At 48.9% G+C, this 16,747-nt stretch overlaps 1 protein-coding gene across 3 annotated transcripts in view; it reads left to right on the plus strand.

Moving 5' to 3' along the window:
- LOC308577455 (scaffold attachment factor B2-like) overlaps positions 1-14,141 on the plus strand; it is a 37,307-nt gene extending 23,166 nt beyond the window's left edge. For all 3 annotated transcript variants that reach the window (XM_081177647.1, XM_081177648.1, XM_081177649.1), the window contains 7 exons: positions 2,923-3,216; positions 5,944-6,081; positions 7,755-7,794; positions 9,785-9,897; positions 11,565-11,677; positions 13,215-13,281; positions 13,762-14,141. In XM_081177647.1, the coding sequence (XP_081033773.1) occupies positions 2,923-3,216; positions 5,944-6,081; positions 7,755-7,794; positions 9,785-9,897; positions 11,565-11,677; positions 13,215-13,281; positions 13,762-13,888 (892 nt within the window). In that variant the 3' untranslated portion in view covers positions 13,889-14,141. The remainder of the gene's footprint in view (positions 1-2,922; positions 3,217-5,943; positions 6,082-7,754; positions 7,795-9,784; positions 9,898-11,564; positions 11,678-13,214; positions 13,282-13,761) is intronic.
- Positions 14,142-16,747: the final 2,606 nt, after the last annotated feature.

Below are 16,747 nucleotides of genomic sequence, written 5' to 3' on the forward strand. Positions count from 1 at the left end.
ATTCACTTCTCTATAGGTCTCTGTCACTTCCCTTCCCTGCTCCCTACATTTTATTTTTTCTCAATCGGTCTTGCAAGTTCTCTGCCAGAGTTTCTAGACGTGTGGAGGATCCTGGGTTTCCGCTTTTGCTTCTTCAGGGGCAAGGACTTTTCCTGATTTCCACATTCGAGGAATCCTCACTGCGGCAGCTCATATGCCGAAGGGTCTGCCGCAAATCTCCAGTGTGCCAGTAGCCTTTTTTGGTGGGCAACCGGCTCAACCAGTACAGGGAAGGGGGGGCAGCCAAACCTTTTGAGTCTTCCCACCCAGCCGCTGGAACAGTGCCTTGAAACAGGAATGGGACTGTTTCAGAACCTACTTAATGCTTTTTCGACAACCCCTAGCCCAGGAACAGAATAGTAGCTCTGTGTGTGTTTGTATAGCCAGTTGCAAAATGTTGGCTTTAAAGAGAGATATCTGTATTACTCAGTGCACCCCATGACCTATGTGCTGGGATGGAGTGGAAAGCACAACCCCACAGGCTGAGCATTTTAAGCCTGAGCTTTTCATCACTAGCCGACAGAACTGTTCAAAGATCTGCCCAGGGGCAGCCAATCAGTACTCAGGCTTTGCACGTGCGAGGGACTTTCTATTGCTTAAACCAGGCTTCCTCAAACTCGGCCTTCCAGACATTATGAGACTACAATTCCCATCATCCCCGACCACTGGTCCTGCTAGCTAGGGATCATGGGAGTTGTAGGCCAAAAAAACATCTGGAGGGCCGAGTTTGAGGAAGCCTGGCTTAAACTATTGGGAGTCTAAAGCCCTTCCTAATCTACTGCAAACAACCTGGCGATCTACGCAGCTTCCCTGCCCTAGGACACAGCCAGCACGCTCAGGTGACTTCCTGCTGCTGGGGCTGGGGATGCAGAGTTCAGTAGATTCTGTTTTTTTAAACATATGATTTATTCATTGTAGAGGTCCAGGTCTTTAACTTTGCGTATGATTCTTGAGTGCAAAGGTGACGTTTTGGCATTTGAAGACAAGCGTGGTGTACTGGTATACTGACCTCAGAACCCAAAACGGTTCAGTTTCTTGCTTTGTAATGTGACCTTGAGTCACCATGCACATGGCAGATAGCAGACCAGTTAAGAGCTGCCAAGTTGGTCTCTCCTGGCCATGACCTGTCAGAAGTTGAGAAGATGCCGGTGGTTATTGTAATTTCCTATTGATTAATCCCAAAGTAACAAGATGCACTCCTGCCAACCTAGCAGTTTGAAAGCAAGTCATAGTGCAAGTAGATAAATAGGTACCGCTCCAGTGGGAAGGTAAATGGCGTTTCCGTGCGCTGCTCTGGTTCGCCAGAAGCAGCTTAGTCATGCTGGCCACATGACCTGGAAGCTGTACGCAGGCTCCCTTGGTCAATAAAGCGAGATGACAACCTAGCGATCTATGCAGCCTCCCTGCCCTAGGACACAGCCAGCGCACTCAGGTGACTTCCTGCTGCTGGGGCTGGGGATGCAGAGTTCAGTAGCAGCCTGGCACACTGCCCTTACTGATCCTCTTGCTGGGGAAACCGGTCCGCCTGTGCAAGGATCCCTGGGGGTTTACCCTATACAGGCACTTTTTAACCTTAAAAAAGCTGGGGGGGGGGGGCGGCTTCGGGCCTATGCAGTATTGTTGAGAGGACACCATACATTATATGCTGTTCTATAAATTGTAGGAAACACTTGGGCATAAATATTTGGAGAAGTGCATAGTAGTGGTTGCTACCCTAAGAATATGGGTAAGATTAAATACCTTGTCTCGTTTGGGCAGGTCTGCAGCATATAATGCAGCTAAGGTCTAGAGGGTGGCAACACGAGAACGGGGCCTTCTCTGCAGTGGCTCCCCGTCTGTGGAATGCTCTCCCCAGGGAAGTTCACTTGGTGCCTTCATTGTACACTTTAGGCACCAGGCAAAAATGTTCCTTTTTAACCAGGTTGAGCTGATTTACACCCTATGCCTTTTTAAAATGTGTGTGTTTTTTGTGGGGGGAGGCTATTGGGGGGTTGTTTTTATTTTTATTATGCATTTTGTGGTTTTATATCTTGATTTAATTCTGTGAATCACTCTGAGACCCCCGGGTATAGGGCGGTATATAATTAAATAATTAACAACAACAACTTAATTAATTCTCAGTAAAGACTGCTGCGCAGCTTGCCTAAAGCCATGCGGCCTCCCTTGAGATCGAAGATTCTGGTTTTTTTAACGTATGATTTATTCATTGTAGAGGTCCAGGTCTTTAACTTTGCGTATGATTCTTGGGTGTTCAGCGTTACCTCCGGTTGCTAACAGAATCCGTTCAGGAGGTCCGGCTGCATCCCGAGGAATTTGCAACCGGAGGACCGCTTCTGTGCATGAGCGCTGCACAATTTAGCGCTTATGCGCATGGCGCGTAGAGCGCTTCTACGTATGCATGCGCGGCGACACCCAGAAAAATACTTCCGGGTTTGCTGCATTCGCATCCCAAAGTTTACGTATCCAGAGGGATACGTAAGCGGAGGTAAAGGGACCCCTGACCATTAGGTCCAGTCGTGGCCGACTCTGGGGTTGCGGCGCTCATCTCGCTTTATTGGCCGAGGGAGCCGGCGTACAGCTCCGGGTCATGTAACCAGCAGGACTAAGCCACTTCTGGCAAACCAGAACAATGCATGGAAATGCCGTTTACCTTCCTGCCGGAGTGGTACCTATTTATCTACTTGCACTTTGACGTGCTTTCAAACTGCTAGGTTGGCAGGAGCAGGGACCGAGCAACGGGAGCTCACCCCATCGCGGGGATTCGAACCGCCGACCTTCTTTTCGGCAAATCCTAGGCTCTGCGGTTTAACCCACAGCGCGGAGGTATGACCGTACAATTCATGTTTCTGCTTGAGTGCAACCTGTATTTTAAATACCGAACAGGGAGCGGGAGCGCCGGGAGCGGGAGCAGCACATCCAGGCCGTCCGGGAGCGGGATGAGAGGCAGAAGCTGCAGTGGGAGCGGGAGCGGCTGCAGTTCCAGCGGCAGCGTCTGGAGCGGGAGCGGATGGAGCGAGAGAGGCTGGAGCGGGAGCGGATGCACATCGAGCACGAGAGGAGGCGGGAGCAGGAGCGCATCCAGCGCGAGAGGGAGGAGCTGCGCCGGCAGCATGAGCAGCTGCGCTACGAGCAGGAGCGCCGCTCGACTTTGAGGCGGCCGTACGACACGGATGGGAGGTGAGGCGGCTGAGCTGCGCTTGGGGGAACTGTAGAGCTCGTGCTAAAGGCCGCTTCCCTGCAGCAAATCACAAATACCCTGCTTTTTACCCAAATGTGGCAAAACATGTCAATCATTTGAGTCATCCCCTTAAATTGAGGGTTGGGGTCCCCTCCTGGTCATATGGGGGGCAGGGAGGGGGGCTGCTTGTGGTTGGGAAGCCCCGCAGGTACGGAGCCAGAATAGAAATCAATGACCCAATAAATAAAGACGTAAGGCTTAACTCCAAGCAGACTTGCTAAGATGTATAAGACTGAATCAGGTAAGTACTGGAGATGCAATGAGACTAAGGGAACGTTCCTTCAAATGTGGTGGACCGGTAAAAGGGTATTGGGGGGAAAACCAACAAACACCCAGAGTCCTTTTCGTTGGGGATAATTCAGACGGAAATGCCCAGGTGTCAAAAAAGGTTATTTATGTATGCAACAACTGTGGCCCATGTTCTGTTAGCCCCAAAATGGTAAACGAGCAAGGTCCCAACTAAAGAAGAACGGCAACTTAATTTGAGGGAATTTGCATCACTCGTTTTCCATTTTTGGCCAACAAAACATCTTAAACAGTTGGAATATGCGCAGCTGGCAGACCTAACTTACAGAGTAAGAGAACAAGAAGAACATTTGTTTAAAGAAGATTGGAAAATGCTTATTGAATACAGTGGTGCCTCGCAAGACGAAATTAATTCGTTCCGCAAGTCTCTTCGTCTTGCGAGTTTTTCGTCTTGTGATGCACGGTTTCCCATAGGAATGCATTGAAAATCAATTAATGCGTTCCTAGGGAAACCACCTTCAGACCAGGTCTGGGGACAGTCTGTCCCCCGACCTCTTCTGAAGGCTGGGGGGGGGGGGACAAGGGCTTTTCTTCCCACCCCCAGCATTTTAAAAAACCCCGGGACAGCGGAGGACTTCTCCCCTGTCCGGGCGATCTTAAAATGCTGGCGGGCGGCATTTTAAAATCGCCCCGGGACAGCGGAGGACTTCTCCGCTGTCCGGGGCGATTTAAAAGCCCTCCGGGACAGGCAGGCAGGGGGGAGCAAAGACCTTCGCCCCCCGCTCGCCTTCAGAAGAGGTCCAGGACCTCTTCTGAAGGCTGGCGGGGGGCAAAAGTCTTTGCTCCCCCCCGCCTGCCTTCAAAAGCCCTCCGGGATAGCGGAGAAACGCCCTGTGTTTCTCCGCTCTCCCGGGAAGGCAGGCAGGGGGGAACAAAGACTTTCGCCCCCTGCCCGCCTTCAGAAGGTGTTCCCTCCCCGCCGCCCGGCTTCGGAGCATCGTTCCGAAGCCCAGCGGCGGGGGCAGGTGTTCCCTCCCCGCCGCCCGGCTTCGGAGCATCGTTCCGAAGCCCAGCGGCGGGGGCAGGTGTTCCCGCCCCGCCGCCCGGCTTCGGAGCATCGTTCTGAAGCCCAGCGGCGGGAGGAGGCGTTCCCGCCCCACCGCCCGGCTTCGGAGGAGGTCCGAGGACAGTGGGGAAGACGCGCTGCGCTTCCCCGCTGTCCCGGATATTTCCCTGTGGGCTGTCGTCTTGCGAAGCAAGGCCATAGGGAAATTCGTCTTGTGAAGCGCCTCCAAAACGGAAAACCCTTTCGTCTAGCGGGTTTTCCGTCTTGCGAGGCGTTCGTCTTGCGAGGTACCACTGTATATGGGGAATAATTGTGTACACTTGAAAACGTGGGCAGCATTAAGATAAATTCAACAGTGTAAATAAGTTTCGATGGAAGTAACAATGGAATACTGAATGGTTTAGTTTATATAAAATATGCTATGCAAAGTGAACCATGAAAAGATAAGAAGGGAAGTCATTGATATTTTAAGGATGCCCAAATGAATATTCTAAATTGTAAAACAGAAAATTTAATATAAATTTAATATAAATTATATTTAAGAAGAAATAAAAATAAAGACGTAAGACTGAAGCCAAGCCACACGGCTGGTCCAAGTACAGCTCAGAGAACTCTTTGCCAGGCTGATTTTTTATCGTACCTGACCCCTGCCACGTTCCTCCCGGAGAGATTGGCAGCAGAAAGAAAAGTCCTGGGAAAGCCATTGCTAGTATAAAACCATTATCAGTTTGTGCTGGAGATGTGCCCAGTTGCTTACAGACACCTATGCACCCATCCTCTTTTTTAGGAGGAGGAGATTAAAAAGCACTTCAGGAATTGGATTTTAGTGGATTTTTACTTTAAAAAGTAAAAAATCTTATTTATGTTAGCAGAGATATCTTTGTGATGGATTATTTCTGGAAAAGCAGGGTATTTTTTTTATCCAGTTTTGGAATGATAAGGTGCAGGATGCAATTCATCCACATGTTGTATTAGCAACAGTGTGATGATAATATTTTTTTATTCACTTTTCTTGTTTTCTGCCTCTTCGTGTCTCTTAATATGGTTCTTGTTCATATGGATTTTTTTTTAAAAAAATCTAAATATTCTTAAATTCTACGCCACCCTTTAATTTCAGGTTTGCAGGATTGCTGAGTTTTTTTTTTTTAAAAAAAGTTTAATTTTAGAAAATACAAATGAAAAAAAGAGTGCCAGTAAAAGCAGCTTTAACAACAACCCAGAGCTGCCATTTCAAGAACTATGGGAGAAGCAGAAGGTCTCTTCCTGGTGCTGGAAGGGTAATGACCATCAGCAGGCCAGCTTCTCTGGATGGGGTGACGCAGCCAAGGAGTTGCTAAATCTGTTTCCCTTGCAGGCGGGACGACTCGTATTGGCCTGAGGCAAAGCGGGTGGCCCTGGATGATGGGTACCACTCTGACTTCAGTCGACCAGATCGCTTCCATGGCTTTGACCACAGAGACCGCAGCCGGTACCAGGACCACTCGGTGGACAGGTAGCAAAGTCTTCCTTCCTGTGTCTTGCATTGTCAGAAACCCAAGGCCACGCAGGGCCTGCCAGGTCAGGCTGGTGGTTCATCCAGACCAGCTCCCTGTTCTCATTGTGGCTGACCAGATGCCTATGTAATAATAATAATAATAATAATAATAATAATAATAATAATAATAATAATAATAATATTTCCCCAGCCACTCTGGGCGGCTCCCAACAGAATATTGAAAACACAATCAAACATTAAAAACTTCCCTAAACAGGGCTGCCTTCAGACATCTTCTAAAAGTCAGATAGTGGTTTATTTCCTTGACATCTGGTGGGAGCAGGCGCCACCACTGAGAAGGCCCTCTGCCTGATTCCCTGTACCCTCGCGTCTCACAGGGAGGGAAGCCTGTGGGGGCCTACAAGCAAGGCCCGGGTGCAAGAGCGCCCTCTTCTGTGGCTTCCTGTGTATTCAAAAGCGTTTACTGCCTCTGACCACGGGAATAACTGCACGGCTCATTGTGGTTCAAATGAGCAATGGGAACTTTTCGTGCTCTTCTTCCTCACTCATAGGCAGCTCTTTAAGGAAGTGAGCATAGTTTAGTTGACAGAGCAGGAACTCCCCTTGTCTGAAACCCTGGAGAGCCAGTGCCAGTCAGGGAAGACAGTGCTGAACTAGGTGGGCCAAAGATCTGTCTCTGTTTAAGGCCCTTTCCTGTCTTCCTCTTTAAGCCAACCCTTCATTCAGAACTAGAATCTTTTTAGAGTCCCAGGCCCGATCCCTAGCATCAGCAGGTGATGGGAAAGACCACTCTCTGCTCGAAATCCTGGATAGCTGCTGCCAGTCAGAGAAAGCAGTACTGAGCCAGGCGGATGAAGTGTCTGACTTAGATAAAGGCGGCTTCCTCTGCTCCTATGCCACTTTGGGTTTTGGCTGTTTCTCAGTTTTAGCTGTTCACCCAAAAACGTAAAGTGCAAAGGTGACGTTTTGGCATTTGAAGACAAGCGTGCTGTATTGGTATACTGACCTCAGAACCCAAAACGGTTCAGTTTCTTGCTTTGTAATGTGTGGAACGACCTTGAGTCACCATGCACATGGCAGATAGCAGACCAGTTAAGAGCTGCCAAGTTGGTTTCTCCTGGCCATGACCTGTCAGAAGTTGAAAAGATGCTGGTGGTTATCGTAGTTTCCTATTGATTAATCCCAAAGTAATGAGATGCATTCCTGCCAACCTAGCAGTTCGAAAGCACGTCATAGTGCAAGTAGGTACCGCCCTGGTGGGAAGGTAAACGGCATTTCCGTGCGCTGCTCTGGTTTGCCAGAAGCGGCTTAGTCCTCCTGGCCACATGACCCGGAAGCTGTACGCCAGGTCCCTTGGCCAGTAAAGCGAGATGAGCGCCGCAACCCCAGAGTCAGTCACGACTGGACCTAATGGTCAGGGGTCCCTTTACCTTTAACAAGATGCACAGCAGCAGAATTTAGGAATATAGGGAACTGTCCCTGATTGAGTCAGACCATGGTCTATGCAGCTCAATACTGTCTGCACTGACTGCCAGCAGCTCTCCAGAGTTTCCTGGCCCACCTTGGGAATTGAACCAGGGCAACTGAATGCAAACCAGTGGCTCTTGCTTGTTTCCAAAGCTTACCCACCTATGTGCGTTAACACGGATTTCCTCTTCCCTCCCGACCAGGAGAGAGAGTTCAAGAACTGTGCCAGATCGGGATGGACAGGTATGCCCATGCAAAGCAGTATTGTTGTCAAAAATGCTTAGATGTCCAAAAAGCTCGCACAATGGTTTATGGTCTTACGGTATTGGTTGGGAATTCCCAGGCTGTGAGTAGTAGGCTGAGGCAGTGCCGCAAGCAATTTAATTCAGGCAAAGGCTGCAGCAAGCGGGAGACACGTACCATATTTTTTGCTCTATAAGACTCACTTTTTCCCTCCTAAAAAGTAAAGGGAAATGTGTGTGCGTCTTATGGAGCGAATGCAGGCTGCACAGCTATCCCAGAAGCCAGAACAGCAAGAAGGATTGCTGCTTTCACTGTGCAGCGATCCCTCTTGCTGTTCTGGCTTCTGAGATTCAGAATATTTTTTTTCTTGTTTTCCTCCTCCAAAAACTAGGTGCGTCTTGTGGTCTGGTGCGTCTTATAGAGCGAAAAATACGGTAGCCACAGGAGGAGCTAACTGTCGCACCTCTGCATGATTCCTGCTCTGGCACTGCCTCACTCCATGCAACAGGGGTGTGTGTAATTCTCACATGTTTGAGCATCGTTGGGATCATTTCAGTCAATTTGTTTCCGGGGTGGGATCCTTGGAAAGCAGATAATCCTGACATAGTCTGAGAATAAATCCCATTAGGAATTCGTGTGAAGTGTAACTCCACATTCTTGTTGACAGCCTCGGCTGTCAGAGATTTGGGGATCCTGGTCAAGAAAGGCGATTTGGATTCTTGGAAAGAGAAACAGATTACAAGTAAAACGAAGGGACTACCTGCTGCTACGTTAGAGCTTTTGCGTGTCTTCCTGCGTAGGGACAGATTAAGAAGAACTGTTCTCGAGCCATGTTTTCCAGGCATGATCGCTTCCTGTTGAGAGCCAGTGTGGTGTAGTGGTTAAGAGCGGTAGTCTCATAATCTGGGAAACCGGGTTCGCGTCTCCGCTCCTCCACATGCAGCTGCTGGGTGGCCTTGGGCCAGTCACACTTCTTTGAAGTCTCTCAGCCCCACTCACCTCACAGAGTGTTTGTTGTGGGGGAGGAAGGGAAAGGAGAATGTTAGCCGCTTTGAGACTCCTTAAAGGGAGTGAAAGGCGGGATATCAAATCCAAACTCTTCTTCTTCTTCTTCTTCTGTTGGCTGTACCACACCCAAAATACCTGGAAAATCAGACTGAAAACACCAGCCTGCTATCCATAAGAGACAGGCACTAACATTCTACTTGTGTCTCTTCAGCGATTCCCACTGCTGAAGAGGCAAGCCTTTTTAAACAAGAACCAAAAACAGCCCACACCTGAATAATGGTCTGTTCTCTTGGCAATGGAGTGAACTGTTTGTAACAGAGAGAGCGCGAACCTCTGGCTTCATGTGTTCTTGAAGAACAACGTTTATTTCAAATACCTTTTATCTCTGATTTTCCAGCTAAAAAAATTGCTCTGGCTGGTTTGCAGCCACAATATGAAAAAGCACCAATAATTAAAAGCCGTAAGAGCAGCAGGCCAAACAAGAGTGGCAGATGATTTGTCTCAATTTGCACGTGAGAAGCAAAGCCAGATTGACTATTGCTCACACCTTGGGCGAGCCAGGGTCTAAGATCCCTTTATCCGGATCCCAGCCACAAAATTCTCATTGGCTGCTTCAGCACCACGGACTCTCTTTCATGTCCTTCTTCATTGCTTGATTGCTGAAGCGTCATCTCGAGTTTGCGGAAGAGCCATCGCGGGCAAGGCAGAGAAAGGAGGATTAAAGCTGAAAGGCCAATAGGGAAAGCTCCTGTATGCTGTAGGAATATCCACTGCAGCCTTCCCAATACGTACAAGAAAACCCCGCTGGTGCATCTCTGTCCTTGTAGTCATGTGGTGCGCTCTCTGAGCCGTTGTGGTGACCAGGCTAGGGCAAGGATGGTTCACCGGTAGCCTATAGGCTGGAGCTGTCCACCTGCCCCCATTTTTTTGCAGATGCTAATGCCTTGTGCTTTACTCCAACTGTGTGGGCTTGCCTTTTCAGCACTACTCTGACGAGCGGCACGGAGGGCCTGACCGCCACTCGCGGGACAGCTGGGGAAGTTATGGGTCGGAGAGGAGGCTCAGCAAAGGGCGAGGGTTGCCTCCACCATCCCGGTGAGTGTCCGTAAAGCAGAGCTGTCACACGCCGGTGCCGTGTTAGAAACTCGGATATAGAAGCCAGGCGCCAGGTGGCGCCTTAAACCTAGGTTGCAGTCACCACAACGGAACGTCTGTTCGCCAGGGGATTGGACTGGGGGTCCCTGGGGGTCCCTTCCTCCAGTGCTACAATTCTGCGATTCTGTTGCCTCAACTGCACTGCTTGCTCTAATACAGTGGTACCTCGGGTTACATATGCTTCAGGTTACATACGCTTCAGGTTACACACTCCGCTAACCCAGAAATAGTGCTTCAGGTTAAGAACTTTGCTTCAGGATGAGAACAGAAATCGTGCTCCGGCGGCGCAGCAGCAGCAGGAGGCCCCATTGGCTAAAGTGGTGCTTCAAGTTAAGAACAGTTTCAGGTTAAGTACGGACCTACGGAACGAATTAAGTACTTAACCCAAGGTACCACTGTAGTAGTAGTAGTAGTAGGAACGAATTAAGTACTTAACCCAAGGTACCACTGTAGTAGTAGTAGTAGTAGTAGTAGTAGTAATATTAATAATAGTAATAATAGTAATATTAATACTCTGCCCATCTGGCTGGGTTTCCCCAGCCACACTGAGCGGCTTTCAACCGGATGTTAAAAACAATACAGGGTCAGACATTATAAACTTCCCTAAAGAGGGCTGCCTTCAGTTGTCTTTTAAAAGTAAAATAATTGTTTATTGCCTTGACATCTGCTGGGAGGGCGTTCCACAGGGCAGGTGCCACTACCGAGAAGGCCCTCTGCCTGGTTCCCTGTAACCTCACTTCACGCAGCGAGGGAACCGCCAGAAGGCCCTCGGCGCTGGACCTCAGTGTCAACAATTCACTGGTCCCAAAATGAGAAACACACACAATGGAAATGGTATTAACTGTGGACTAAACAGTGCTTTGTGAGTTCTGTTTTGTGTGCCTGTGGAAAGCCTGCAGCGCAGTCAAATATATCTGTACTCAGCCCTTCACTTAATTTTCCTTGATGCGATGATGGAGGTCTGTGTGTGAGTCAGCCAGGCTTGATTCTGCTGTCAGTCGCCCAGAAATCTCCACGTAGTTTGGGGCTGCAGTTGGACACCCCCAATAGTAGTAAAACGCGCTTGGCACCTGGGGGATTTTGAACACGCTGCTAGTGTGCTGGGAGGTGGTGTGTGAATTCTCGTGTGCTTGGGCAGCATAGAACAGGCAACCTTGGTTTTCTAGCCCTCAGTAAGCCAGAAAAATCCAAGCAGTGTCTGGATGGTAGAGAACTGGGGTCTAAGGGCACAGGAGTGGTATTGCTAGCCAGCAGGAGATGCTTCTGGGGAGCTGACAAGTCATTGGAGGAAGGCACAATGGCTCCCCTTTTGTTTTATCCCCAGCGCCTGCTACTCGGAGGTAGACTGCCTCTGGATGTTAAAATTGGATTTCACTAAACCATTTTAAATCTTAAGGCTTGCCTTTGCCCACACCCTAAGATCACCAATGGAGGTCTTCTTATGTTCTGTCATAAGGGAGCTGGACTTCCTCTTTGAGGTTCCCCTCCAGAGGTGACCTAAGTACACTGTCAAGGCAAGTCATATTTACCAGGAAACACCACTAGCTTCCTTCCATGCTTGCTAACGGCACTCTTCTCTCTTTGGGGTGGGCGGCTCCCTCATCCAGAGATGGGCGCGACTGGGGAGATCACAGCCGCAAACTTGAAGGTCACCCAGACCGTTCCTGGCAGGGCAGTGTGGAAGAAGGGATCATCGGCCGGGAGCATGAAAGGTGGCAAGGTAAAAAAAAAAAAAAGCAAAGCAAACTTTGCAGGGCGCTCCCCTCTCTACCTTCGAAATGTTTTGTTTCTAATAAGTACAGTTCAGCGGTGCATTTCAGAACCAAAGGCAAGGGCGGCACAGTCAGGGGAGCGAAGGGTTCCCTGGTGGGTTTCCCACTTCCTGAGGCTCAGCATGTCTGATTCAGGCCTGTAATTGAAAAAAAGTTAATTGTAACAAGCCCCATTTGTAGGCATGCTGCTAATGGCTCCTAAGAGTTTAGGGCTGGAGTTAGGTGGTGACGTGTGTGGAGCAAAAACTTAAACACACTGCAGCGTTCCCCAAAAATAGACCAGAGGCAGTTGTACTTCATCCAGCAGAGTTTTACTACTACTGAAGGCAAATGAGCATAGTGGTCACAAATCCAATACATTCAGGATTGGCACAGTCCATAAGAAACTCAGTTGCAGCAGACTTATCTTAAATTTAACTTAAAGGTAAAGGTAAAGGGACCCCTGACCATTAGGTCCAGTCGTGACCGACTCTGGGGTTGCGGCGCTCATCTCGCTTTATTGGCCGAGGGAGCCGGCATACAGCTTCTGGGTCATGTGGCCAGCATGACTAAGCCTCTTCTGGCGAACCAGAGCAGCGCACGGAAACACCGTTTACCTTCCCGCCAGAGCGGTACCTATTGATCTACTTGCACTTTGACGTGCTTTCGAACTGCTAGGTTGGCAGGAGCTGGGACCGAGTAACGGGAACTCACCCCGTCGCGGGGATTCGAACTGCCGACCTTCTGATCGGCAAGTCCTAGGCTCTGTGGTTTAACCCACAGCGCCACCCGCGTCCCTTTAACTTACAGCTTATATAAACCTTAGCACTATATCAGAACAGAACACTGCACCAGAACAAAGAGATAGAAAGAGGAAATGAGAAACCCAAGCTCCTCCGGCCCTGACAGAACCAGTTTAAAGAGGCCCCAGGATTACAGGTCAGACAGCTGGTGATGAAAGACTTCCTGAGAGAGACCCATGCCATCTGCTGGCCATCAGAGTCAGGCCACACTAGGCTAAATGGACAAATTAATCGACATAGGGCAGTTTCCTACATTCTCTTGGAGGCGAAAGGCGATTGACCACAGGTGCCATAAGAGGGCTTTATGAGCCAAACCTTGGACTGTGTGCAGGTCAGCCGGAAATCCAGTGTGCAGAGAGCTTGAATACCAGAGCATCATCCTGGTTAGACTAGGGAAGATTAGGGTTTGAATCCTTCCTCAGCCATAAAGCACACAGAGTGATCTTGGGCCTGTCGCCGTTTCATAGCGTAACCTATGCACGAGAACCACAAATGCTGCCTTGGGGGTATAGAAAGGCACAAATAAATGAAACATGGCAATGCAATCCTAACCATGCCTACCCAGAAGTAAGTCCTACTGAATTCAGGGTAAGGGTAAGGGTGGTTGGGACTGCAGGCATTTGTTAAAAAAATTAAGCAATACAATAATTCCTTAGTGACTTGTTCCCTCCCGCCTCCCTGCCCCATTCTTTTCATTTCTTAGCTGGTGAGAGGAGTGCCCCTGCTCAGACAGTGCCTGGCCATGTGATAAACAGAGGAGGAATGTCGGGGTAAGAGTTCCCTGAAAAGGTTTTGCTGCTCCCCGCCCTGCAAAAACCCCACATTACTTCTGCCGAGAAAGTTTGAAGGGGCTTGGGATTGCGGTTGAAATATTTTAAGTGACAGCTGTTCTCTTTGTTAGGTAATAGATAGGTTTGTGTGCACATGCAAAAGACTTTGGGGTGGGTGGCGATGACCCAGGAGCCTCTTAGCACGCATGCTTGGTCAGGAAAAATGTATGGATTAAGAAACTTGGAGGCCATGATTTTAAAGACTGCCCTTTAAACAGTGGAATGGGGGTTTTTTGGGTTGTTTTTATTTCTATTATGTAATCTGTGTTTTTTATATACATTAGAATTTTATGTTGTGAACCGACCTGAGATCTGCAGGTATTGGGCGGTATACAAATTTAATAAAGAAATAAAATTAACTAAGGAGGGTGCAGGGTGAGCCCTTGAGCAGGAAGTCAACTTTCTGCTTTTTGTCCTCAGGCGCGGAGGGTTCGTGCAGGGTGCCGCCCCAGCTCCCGTGGCACAGGGAGCCAGTCTGCCAAGCAGTTTTGCCAGCCCAGATAGAACAAGCCGCCCCAGCGACCCTCGATTCACCCGGCGCTATTGAGGACTTTTTGCTTCTTCGCCACGACGCGGCAACTGCATCGCATTTTGTTTCCTGGTCTTCGCCTTGAACTTTTGCCAACTGAAACGAAACCACAGCGCCCTATCATAAAGCTTGCGTATGACGTGAAATCAAGTGTATGTTGTTGCCTCCCATCCCCACCCCCCGCAACGTGTTCTTAGCGGGACACCACTCAGTTGTTTCGGAGGAAACATTCCATTTTCCATGAACAATAAATCTGTATTGCACTTGTGAAGTCTCTAACTCTGATTGGCTGAGCCGCCGCCATAGCTCAGAAGGTTCAGAGAGCTTTGAGAGTTTCTACCCAGTCCAGCCTCTGTGAGGGCAGGGAAAGTAGTCAGTACGGTTGGGATTAAAACCTTGCATGGCACGGCAGTGAGGACTAGGGAGAAGTCTGGGAAGAGTGAAGGGGAGCTCAGAGGCAGAAGGGAGCTTGAGAATTAGAGCAGTGTTGAGGAACACAGGACCCTGAAGAAACTTTTCAGCCATTCAAGATCAGGAGAAGTTACCGTATTTTTTGCTCTATAAGACTCACTTTTCCCCTCCTAAAAAGTAAGGGGAAATGTGTGTGCGTCTTATGGAGCGAATGCAGGCTACACAGCTATCCCAGAAGCCAGAACAGCAAGGGGGATTGCTGCTTTCACTTCGCAGCGATCCCTCTTGCTGTTCTGGCTTCTGAGATTCAGAATATTTTTTTTCTTGTTTTCCTCCTCCAAAAACTAGGTGCGTCTTGTGGTCTGGTGCGTCTTATAGAGCGAAAAATACAGTACATCCCCTGTAAGGGATTGGAGGAAACTGGTGGTTTCTAGCGTTGCAGAATGTCAAGTCTTGGTTGGTGTGGTATGATGCCTATGTGAGGAAGAGAGAACAGGGAAAACAAACTTGTGAGGATATTCTTGGTTTTAACATAACCTCTTCCTTTTTGGATACCAGATGTAACGTCCTAGCTGTGAAAGCTCCAGGCCTCTGAAGCCTTTTCTGTGAGATGGTTCTAATTTTATTTATATCTGCTTGTGGAACGGGGGGGGGGGGGGAGAGAGAGAGAGAGACACCAAGCCAGACTAGACCACAGTTTGGATTTGTTTTGCAAGTCTGTGTCCTGCTGGCCCCACCTGTACCCTACTTTGGAAGCTGCTTGCAATAAGCAAAATCTAAAATTCTCTGGGGAGGGAAAAAAAATGAAGCTAGCAACAACAGAACTCTTAATCCTCAGGGAATGTGGAAGAGCTTTAAGCGTGCTCAAAACAAAAAGTTGAAGTCTCTTTTTAAAGTAGTAGATAGGTAGCCGTGTTGGTCTGCCATAGTCAAAATAAAAAAATAAAAAAATTCCTTCCAGTAGCACCTTAAAGACCAACTAAGTTAGTTCTTGGTATGAGCTTTCGTGTGCATGCACACGAAAGCTCATACCAAGAACTAACTTAGTTGGTCTTTAAGGTGCTACTGGAAGGAATTTTTTTATTTTTTTATTTTCTCTTTTTAAAGAAAGTTTTTTATTAGGCAGGTGGTCCTTTTCTGGAAAAGGAATGAAAGACGCATCCCAAATATTCTGTTCTTTGCAAAAGGGTTTGCCTAGTGCTACACAAGACAGAACTGTGGTTTGACTAGGGTGTATTTGCTGGTAAGGTAAAGGTAAAGGGACCCCTGACCATTAGGTCCAGTCGTGACTGTCTCTGGGGTTGCGGCGCTCATCTCGCTTTATTGTCCGGCGTACAGCTTCCGGGTCATGTGGCCAGCAGGACTAAGCCGCTTCTGGCGAACCAGAGCAGCGCACGGAAATGCCGTTTACCTTCCCGCCAGAGCGGTACCTATTTATCTACTTGCACTTTGATGTGCTTTCGAACTGCTAGGTTGGCAGGAGCTGGGACCGAGCAACGGGAGCTCACCCCGTTGTGGGGATTCGAACCGCCGACCTTCTGATCGGCAAGTCTTAGGCTCTGTGGTTAACCCATGTCCCTATTTGCTGGTAGTTTGCTGGTAATTTTGGTTGCATAAGTGCCTCTTCAGGTGCTCTGCTTGCAAGTAAAGCCTATGTGAGTGGGGAAGAAGGGACAGAGCTCCCTGCTGTGCCCCCCTCTTTGCTGCCACCCTGGTTGCCTGGTCGGAGGGTGAAAGTCTGACGACGCGTGGAACTACCTGGTAGAGCCTCAATGCATTATTTGGAACCCTGGGTTATTTGGGTTCCAAACTGCACGGTGTGCCACCCCGAATTAGGGGAGGCTCCCTGCTTCCGACCACCGTTCTACAAGAGGTTGAGGAGCAGTGCTTTGTGGATTTCCCCCACTCCTTGTTTGAGTGTACAGTTCCCTTCCCTTGAGTCTGATCTAGCTTGGTCAGGGAACCAACCCCCAGCTTAGTGAAGCCACCACAAGGGTAAGGGTTTTGACAGCACCTCCCCTGGGCAGCTAGCAATCCATACCCTCTGTGCCTTTTCTACTCTGTTATCCTCTCCCCCCATCCCCACCCCATTTGCAAACCTGCCAGTAGGGATTCACCTGCTTTAAAAATTCTCGGTAAGACTCCTCGTCTCCACTAAGCACTTAATAACACACACATAAAAGTAGAATTGTCTGTGCTGTCGGATTACTTCTTAACTTGGTTACGACTTAACCTGTACGAGATTAAAAGCAAACCCCCAAATCCTAAACCTCTTTATGCTCCAATTCTCCACGTTAAGCGGAAGCGAAAGGTGGAGCCGCTTGGAAGAAACAGGCGGTCAAAATGCACAAAAGGCCACTCTTGCGGAAAAAAAAAAATCGCCTTGTGTCGTCTCAGGTGGAGGTGTGTGAAATGTGCGAAAGAAGGATTCTGGGTGTGTGTGTGTTGAGCGTTGCAATTTGTTCG

This window comes from Podarcis bocagei (genome assembly GCF_964188305.1).
Source record: "Podarcis bocagei genome assembly, chromosome: 18".
Classification (NCBI taxonomy): domain Eukaryota; kingdom Metazoa; phylum Chordata; class Lepidosauria; order Squamata; family Lacertidae; genus Podarcis; species Podarcis bocagei.